General features: G+C 36.7%; 1 protein-coding gene across 1 annotated transcript; it reads right to left on the bottom strand.

Moving 5' to 3' along the window:
* Positions 1–1,011: 1,011 nt before the first annotated feature.
* Positions 1,012–9,431, bottom strand: LOC117099248 (putative inactive deoxyuridine 5'-triphosphate nucleotidohydrolase-like protein FLJ16323; the record flags this gene model as incomplete). Its single annotated transcript, XM_033238708.1, is given in 5 exon segments — positions 1,012–1,233; positions 3,095–3,206; positions 4,866–4,947; positions 9,288–9,362; positions 9,365–9,431. Coding segments are annotated over 5 exon segments (558 nt in total), but the record flags the coding sequence as incomplete, so codon positions are not given.
* Between the last annotated feature and the right edge of the window lie 367 nt (positions 9,432–9,798).

Raw genomic sequence — 9,798 nt, 5'->3', positions numbered from 1 at the left:
TACTCTCAGTAGATAGTAGAGAGAAAGAAGATTCTGGACACCAGAAAGAGGACTGCGTGCATAAAGGGGAAATTCTAGCTTGAGATACACAGCAATGATAAACCTTGTCTGAACTCAAGGTGTTTGCAGCCGATCTACATGTTTTGCATGCCTTTGGGAAGGAGACTATCTGAAATTTATGTACAGAATAGAAATAAAATCCTTCCTTTCCACTACATGACCCCCAACCCCATTGGACATCAGAATTGAAATAGACATCCATTAAAAGAATATTTGAGAATAGGAATTAATTAGCAAAAAAGAACCAATACTAATGGGATTCCATTTCATCAAAGGCATTATTAACAGTAGCCATCATTTATTGAGTACCTGGTATGAATCTGGTACCCTACAAAACTGTTTTATTATGGTAACTCATTCGGTTATTATGTGAGTTATTATAGAGTAATTTTGTGAGAGAATTCATTTAACATGCTTAGCACAGCATGCAGCATGTATTAAATGCTTATTAGAGCACATCTTTTAATAGTAATAATATCAACTATAATTTATTTATTATCAGCCACTTATTACAAATGAGAAAAATAAGCTGATGTTTACAAATGATTACAGAAGGACCCATAGTCATATATTTTATAATATATAATCTGATATAAAAATCATATTGACCTGATTTTCAGTATGTATTCATGTATTATTTTTCCCTTCCTCAGGTAATGATTTCATTTCTCTACTTTCATTCTTTTCTGTACCTGATACTTCAATGTAATTGATACGACATGAACTAAACCAAGCTGCCTTTTCAGAAATGTGTTACCTAGCTGGCTTTCTTAATTAAGGCTGTTTCTCCTTTCATCCCCCTTCTCTTTCGTTCCTTTGTCCTGCCTTCTGTTTTGCCTATTTGCATCATTGCCCTGCCTCTGTTTCCAGTCCCATGTCCACACTTCAGCCATCCTTGTATACCTCAGAAATTATTGTTTGGTACCTCCATAAAAGCTCATCTCCTTCTTTTCACAGGCAGAATTTTTCCAGCTGGCACCACTGTCTTGCAACTTGTTTCCCCCTTAGTCTTGGTGCACAAGTGCCAATCTCCACTGGCAGCTCTTTGGGCCACCATTTGGTGCCAGCCTCCTTCCAATTCATGTAGCGCCCCAGTGACTTGCCCTGAACTATTCCCAGCTGCCTTTTTGACTCCTGGGGCTCCCCAAAGTTTTCTTCGTAGCAGCTAAGTCTCTAATATTCAGAAAATTTCTCAATGACTACAGATAGATCTTTATTCCTCATGGGATTTGTCCTTTCGGAACCACTACTAAACAGAACTGTGTGAAGAAATTAGGCTATAAAATGCTTATGAGGAGTCCAGTTTGGTGTTTCAAATTGTAATTGCACCTGTGTTTATGAAATATATTATTTAGTAGAGTTTACTTTTGAGACCGAACACCGATCTCCTGCTTTGTCTCTGTACTCACATGAAGAGGCAAGAATGCTTCCCAGATTCATAGTAACTTTAAAAAGTCTCAGTATTATAACTAGCCAATAACAAATTTTTCCCAGTCTATTCACCCTTGTGATATGGGTACTACGGCATAACAGATATGATAGTTTTAGATTTGAAAAGACTTATGGCTGAATCCCAGCACCATCATAAACTAGCTGTGCTATCTTAAGAAACTACTTAAATTTTTCTATCCAGGTTTTCTATCTGTAATAAGGAGTAGAGGAATTTCTTTTTTTGTAGTTCTGTTGTAGGAATTAATTGAGGCATCAAATATGTATTGGGTATGAATCCAGATATATCCAGGGATGGAAGCAAACAAGCTTTCTTCGTTTTCTTTAACTCACGGTAATTTCTGACTGAAGTATTCTTCTGTTAGGCTGTTAGGGATAAAAGATAAAAACTCAATGTAATTTGTACCTGAAATTTTATACCCACTGTCTTTGGGGAGCAGTATATACTACTTGAGGATATTATACAGTGCTAAGATTTTGGCTGTCAGATCTTGGTTGGGGAGAAATAAGTCTGATCTGAAGTCATAAGTTAATACTGATGGCCCCTGAGATATTCCCTGCATCGGTGTGCATAGCCCCTTCAGATCCCAGGGCTCTCTAATTTTCTCTTCTTTGCAAAGCTTGAGTGAAGAATCTTTGATGTGGTTCCCAGAGGATCATCTCTTAGGTGCCCCTTCTCCAGTTCTGTTGCCTTTGTCTCTGAAAACCAGGAAATAGGTTTCCTCTGCTCTCAGGATCCATAGAATTTTCTTTCTTCTTTTGTTCCTGACTCAAGCCAAAGAAAACCTTTTAGTGTTACAGATATGGAGAGAATAGGCTTCTACCAGATATTTAGTGTGTATAAAGTACAAATACCCTTTTCCCTATGTTTCTCTGTATATTAGTTCCTTGGTAGATATGAAATTCTGAAAATAAATGACTCTTTCCCAAACTTTTTTGAAGAAAGCAAACAGAAATTCTGTCTTCAGTACTGAATGGAGATTGGGAGGAGTGGGGATTAAAAGGAGGAAAATAAAGAGAAAGAAAAGACTTAAATTAATATTTCAAAGTATTGTCCTGCATTATTAAAGCACTGTCACAATGCCTCTCCCACTATAGGTGCTCAAGAAATTGAAGTTATTACTGACATTTAAATTTGACTCTCAGGCTAGATATAGTGGCTTATGCCTGTAATCCCAGCACTTTGGGAGGTTGAGCTGGGAGGATTACTTGAACCCAGCAGTTCAAGACCAGCCTGGGCAACATAGGCAGGCTTCATCTCTACAGTCAATCAACCGATCAATCAACTTGATTCTCTAATATTGTTCTTTTACCCTTGGAAACTGGATTTTTCCAGTGTATTTCTTTTTTAAAATGTTATTTTATATTACTTTAAGCTCTGGGATACATGTGCAGGATGCGTAGATTTGTTACACGGTGGTTTGCTGCACCTATCAGCCCATCACCTAGTTATTGAGTCCCGCATGCATTGGCTGTTTATGCTGATGCTCTCCCTCCCCCTGTCACCCGCAAAGGCTCCAGTGTGTGTTATTCTCCTCCCTGTGTGTCCATGTGTGCTCATTGTTCAGCTTCCACTTAAAAGTGAAAACATGCAGTGTTTGGTTTTCTGTTCCTATGTTAGTTTGCTGAGAATAATGACTTTTCCAGCATCTTTCTTCTGGAATGTCCTTTGACTCTGGGCAATCATGTTCAGATGGCTGGTTGGGGTCAGAAGAGACACTGTAACTGTGAAACTGAGAAAACTTAATTGGCCAAAGATGATAGAGGGGTGGAAAGGGATCATTCCTAGCATTTAGGTCTCCTGAATATTATGGAGTTCGGCTACCAAGAAGACATTCACAATATCTCAAAAGACACCAGAGATGAGATCACTTTCCAGGAAAAACATAAACTACTCATATAATCACCTGCTAGTATATTTTTGCCTCTTAAGCCTTGTTAGTTTGTGAAGGAGTGCTAACGAGCATGGCATTTGCTTAAGTGGACAGACTAAAGATGAAGTGGTCAAAGGATAAGGAGGTGATATCTAGAAGATGTTGCAAGTGCCAGACTATTTTATGCTGCTGTAGAAAGCAATAGCCAGAGTCCTGCAGAGCACAGAAGCAAGACTGTCTCCTCAGGTAAGCAGTAGCAACTCATATTTGTGTGGCACTTTTCACTTTTGTAACACTTTTGTGTATTTCTTTTTTTCCCTTATACCTTCACAGCACTGGTCTAAAAGTATGTAGGTAGTTCTTTAATTGTTACCTTATAGATGAAAAAAAGAGAAACCTCAGAGGGACTTACCTGAGCCCAAAGAGCTAAGAAGCAGGCCAGAACTCAAAAGAACTATACTTTTAAAAATGACACTCTATCATGTCTTGAAAGTGCCTTGAAAGGATCTCTCTGCCTCTGGTTTTCAATCTGAAATCTTAAGTTCGATAAAAATTTTACATGCAGTGTTGCCTATCCAAAATGCCCCTTTATGGGACTTCAGAATTTCCATTATCTTTGCTCTTTATATTTCCACTTATCATTGCTCCAATAAATTCTAAAAATTCAGATAAAAGCCCTTGCTTGATTCTTTAAGGTTGTTTGATATTTGGATCAATTTGAATGTTGACCATAGCTGTCTATTTTTATAATTTGTTTTTCTCCATGCATAAACTAGTATCTTAACCTTGTTCTGTTTTAGTACTATCTTCTATTTTGCATGATACTTTTAAATGAGAATCAGGAATAGAAGGAATTAAAAGCTGTGGTTTTAAAACCAAACCTTGCCAAAAGCAAAGGTGACTGGTTGGATTCTGCCTTTCTTATCCTCCTCCTCCCATTAAGCTCCTCAAAGACACTTAAGGAATCTCCGAGCAGATTTCTTACTTAATTTCCTTTAAATCTCTTGAACATAAACTGAGACAACTAAGACTGCCTGATAGCCCAACATAAAAAAGCAATCACTGAATATGGTATGCCGGGATAACCATGGACATCTTTTTAAATTCTAAAATATACTCTCATAAAGCAGTGAAGCAACATAGTTTCTGATTTCTAGAGTGTGGACAGGACCATTTGGTCAGGTCCTTCTCATTCCTTGGAAAGCAGAGGCACTAAGTAAGCACACTGCAAATTTCTCATGTACTCTATCTTGCAAGGTATCTTTTAATTGGAGTCAGAAAATTTTGGTTTGTTCTCCTCCCTCTCATATTCTGTAAATCATAACGGATGATAAACTGAAGTGATAAAGTCACTCTATTAATCAAAGATACCCTAAGGCTATTAGCAGTGAACATGTGGAACAAACTCTGCCTATCATTGTCTGGCTATAACCCCACTTTCGTTTTACGTCTTTATTCTTACCACTCAGATTCTATCTTTACCTTTTCACTTGGTGTTCAAGACTCTCACCTCTTCCTGGAAGATCTACACATGCTCCCTCCATCTTCTCCTCTTTCAGATGACCTGAGATAGCAGAGCTTATGTTAGTACAAATACCCTAACATTCTGCTTTGATTTTGACCATTTGGCTAGCAACCAGGCCACCTACTCTATTTGGAAGAACAATGAAAAGGATCTCACCTTACAGACAAACCTTACAGTGAGTTGAAGTAACAGGTTTGGAATGCTTCACATTTTGCTGGTGCCATTTTTGGACAAAAAAAAAATAGAAATCCCCAATGTACAATAATTTCTAGAACATGAAAGATAGAGCAGCACTAGCTAAGGTAATGTTGACATCAAAGTAATACCTAAAACAGAACTATAAGCAAAATGGGGTAATTTTGAATGAACACACTGCTTTTCTTCAATTAAATTGCTTGTCCTGCACTGTGAGTCTTCTCAATCTTTCAACATCAGGCGAAACTGACCTTGTTTTTATTTAATTTTATGGGGTTTTTTTCTACTTTGGCTGGTTTCTTTTCTCAGTTGTAACTTTAATAGCCTATGCTACAGAATTGGTGAGATTATACATTGCTACACTCACCCTCAGTATAGTTAATAGCTTATTCATTACTGCTGAGTCCCAAGGTTACAGCAGATTTGTATCTAAAGTTGAGACACAAGGCAGGGAATGCAGAAAGCAATGCAAACTCATCTGATATTCTTTAATAACAGAAACAATTCTACTGGAAAAAACACAAAACACTGAGACATTCATCCAAGTATCTTCTAGGTAAATTTTTTCTAACATAGTCAATATAATGAAAGCTGTATATTGATTTATTTATGCACTGTAACAATAATAATGAGAAATGAAGGTGTTTGATTTTATAATTGATGAAAGACTACAAGTCAATCTTTAGAACCATAATTATTACTAGTTCTGCTAAAGAAGTATGGTTTCCTATATTAGAATACATATAAAGCATTTTTGCTTTTCAGTTTAAAAAGTAAAAAAAAAAAAGTATGGACTCTCTTACAGTGATAAGCTGTACTATTATGAATATCCTGATTTAGAAGTCAACTTGAGAGGCCATTATTCTCTTTCTTTGTCTTACAGTTAGACTAAAACCTTTAGGAATGTCTTTATTATACAACGTGCTAGTTTTGTTTTCAGCTCACATGTAGTTGAATGGCCAATTTGTTATCCCTGGAAGGTGCTGTATCATTCTATTTGCTATCATTGGATCAAAGCATAGTGTATCTCATTAGAATTATACACTTAATATTAACCCCTTCTGTAGGCTAAGGGCTATTTGTACCCAGATATTCTTGGATGTTTATTAAAATACAAAGTCCAGAGCTGCAAGTTTGCATTCAGATAATTACACTAGTATATTTTAGTATAAATGTTGACATTTACCAGGTAAAACTACCTGCATATGACCCTAGAGGTGGATCACATATTATTATTTATAATTTGCCACTTTACCGAGTCGCAGATTAGAATCATGGCACTGGATTTAGGGACTGAGTCATTAGTGAGTGTGGGAGAAAGTGTGGTTACTCTCTGAATCTCACTGTAGCATTGTCACTTTCTACATTAACACTGAAGAAGCTGCTGTACTGCATTTAAGAGGTAAATTATATGCTTTCCTAATGCTTGAAAAGTCTCAAGACTCATGAATTTCAAGACTTTGCTATTTTTGTATCCCAGACTTAAAATACTTTTAAAAATGATTTTCTAAATTTTCGTTTTTTTATTTTGGTTTTCTCCCCAATAATCCGCATGCTGTCTACAGAGATTACAATATATATGTAAAGCACAGTTACCTGCACATACGGAAAGATGACACATACTATGTAGAATCGCATGCTATAATTTAATAATCTATAATGAGTTATTTCATATGCAAGCCGATGATACTTTTCCAATGTTTTCTAATGTTACCTTATTGTTCTCATTCAGTTCACTGTCCATTTTGTTGCCCAATCTTTTCTTTCTTGCAATTTTCTAATTATCTCTCTCCACTGTAGTAGGTTTATATTCTAAATTTTTTTTTGCTGCATCACTTAGTACTTCTCAACTTCATCTCATCTTGTTATTTCTTGCCCCATATGTCTAATCTTTATTTTCCCTTCTTTATGATTGCTCTTTCCTTCCGGGCACTGGTAACACTTCTAATTTAGTATGTTCTATAATTTAAAAAAATTCTTTTTACCTCTTCATGCATATCATTACTAAGTGCTTAAAAATAGCATACATTAATTTTCACTTCTATGACTTTTTCAGTCACTTAATATTTTGCAAGTCCTTGCTACTGTAGGCTTCTAGTCAATATGTGTGTGTGTGTGTGTGTGTGTGTGCGTGTGTGTGTGTGTATGTGGATTATATATACATATAATTATATGGGGCATACTTATATATTAACAAGGCATACAGTGTGTTAATTTTTCAAGGTAGAACAAACTAGGTAAATTGGGACCAGAACATTTTCTTCAGCTCTTGAGTTTAATATACATGTAAGGAAACCAATTTAACTTGCTCAAATTTACCTATGTAGGAAGTTTATGATTTATTTGCTTTGCAATTCTATTTAAATCCTGTAGTGTGTGTGTGTGTGTGTGTGTGTGTGTGTATAATATTTTTATTGATTTCTCTACCCAGTACTAATTGCCATTATTATTCTTGTACTTTTTAGAAAAGGTCACATCATTGTCAGCAAATAGCCAACAAACACAATATATGATAGGAATGATCTATACTCAAATGTGAGAAACTACCTGACTAGTTCCAGAATTAGTAGTATTCCAAGGAGCTGTTATCAACCTGACATCCGAGGTACTGGCCTGCTTCCATTTACTCTGTATTGGTATGAAATCATAGAAGTGTACAAAGACTAGGAAGTTACAAATTTATTGGCAGTAAGTAAATAAAGTGCAGTGTGTAAATCCCAATGCTCGGTGAAGAATATAATTCTTTTTCATTTATCCTATTTGTAATTTAATTGACATATTCAGAAAGATCTCTATGGCCAAATCAATTTAATTCAATGAACATTTACAGAGTGCCTGCTAGGTATAGAGCGTTATTCTAGGTCAGAAGTAATAAGTATTGTTCATATTAAAGATATACCAGATTTAAAATTGTTCCCCAGTAATGTACATCTCATCCAAATTGTCACATGATAAAATGTAAAATGTTACCATTCCTACTTCTACACTCACTAATTTGTGGTATATTTTATTATGAAATCTTCATTGCCTTTAAGAGTGCCTAGAATATACTAGGTGTTTACCAATTCATTGAACTTCCACTGTGTTTTATTAGTCACGTGGGTGACAGCCCACATTCAGTGTTAGTTATATATGTATGTGAAATACAAAGAAGTGAGGGTCTGTATTAGTCAGGGTTCTCTAGAGGAACAGAACTAATAGGAGATATATATATATATATATATATGGAAGTTTATTAAGGAGTATTAACTCACATGATCACAAGGTCCTGCAACAGGCTGTCTGCAAGGTGAGGAGCAGGGAAGCCAGTCCAAGCCCCAAAGCTGAAGAACTTGGAGTCCAGTGTTTGAGGGCAGGAAGCATCTAGCACAGGAGAAAGATAGAGACAGGGAGGTTAAGCCAGTCTAGCCTTTTTATGTTTTTCTGCTGCTTTGCATTCACTGGCAGCTGATTAGATGGGGCCCACCCAGATTATGGGTGGGTCTGCCTTTCCCAGCCCGCTGACTCAAATATTAATCTTCTTTGGCAACACCCTCACAGACACATCCAGGATCAATACTTTGCTTCCTTCAATCCAATCAAGTAGATACTCAGTATTAACCATCACAAATCCACCCCTTGTCAACTTGAACCCATGCACATCTCCTGAGATCATATATAATCTTCAAATAAAGACAATAATAAGGTCATAATTACACCTAACATAACTATCCTTCCTACAACCAGAAATGAACTAAGCCCCAATCTAAATGCTATTATAAAGTTAACAGCACTTAAATGCTGATATGAAGTAAGTAAATCCTATGTCATATGATAAAGGAAAAAGGAAATAAAATGAAGCTTTTTCTTAGTACAAGTGTATACATGCACAAACATGTTTTTAACAAAAGGAGTAAATACTCATGAAAATTACAGTCATCTTTTTGCAGGTGGTTACATGGTCATAGCTGGTATTGATGACTACCCATTCTGTATTCCGTTTGCCTTCAGCAAGCACCTCAGCAGGTCATGGTTTTTTTTTCCTGGTGGAGTGACCCCAACTTTCATTCCTGAAGGGTCTGAGCCATTTGTAGTCCTGCCTGGATTGGGTTGTTGTAGTTTCCCATTGACCTTAATCACAGGGCATGGTAATACTAAGAGACACCCTAATGGATCTCCAGTATTCCATTCATACTTTTCCTTACCTTCATTGTGGAGTAGTAGACTGATTTCATCTTGATACTCCAGGTCAATTACCCCAGCCAACACTGTAACTCCATCTTGGCCTGTTCACTTAATGGTAGGAGGAGCCCAAAGTGTCCAGGTGATGATTTTAACATCCAGTTTAATGGAATTTTTGTTATGTCTCCTGGTAGCCGTGTTTCTTCCTGTGGAACAAAGACCTCTAGGCCAGCAGAACACAATGTTGTGGGAACAGGAAGCAAACATTTTGCTAGTGGATTACTAGGGGTGATGGTGAGTGATGCCACTTCCACTTCCACCCCTTGATTCCTGGACCTGTGAATCCTGGCTATGGGAGAAACAGTACCATATATTGGATGCTGATTCAGAGCATACACATCCTTCTGGAGAATTTTGCCCCAGCCCTGCAAAGTATTATCACCTAGTTTGTGTTGTAATTGTGACTTCAAAAGGCCATTCCACTGTTCTATCAATCCAGCTACTTCAGGATAACGGAGAACACAGTAAGATCAG

Source organism: Trachypithecus francoisi, unplaced genomic scaffold (assembly GCF_009764315.1).
Source record: "Trachypithecus francoisi isolate TF-2019V2 unplaced genomic scaffold, Tfra_2.0 Lachesis_group16, whole genome shotgun sequence".
Lineage (NCBI taxonomy): Eukaryota > Metazoa > Chordata > Mammalia > Primates > Cercopithecidae > Trachypithecus > Trachypithecus francoisi.
This window is presented reverse-complemented; position numbering and strand designations above follow the sequence as displayed.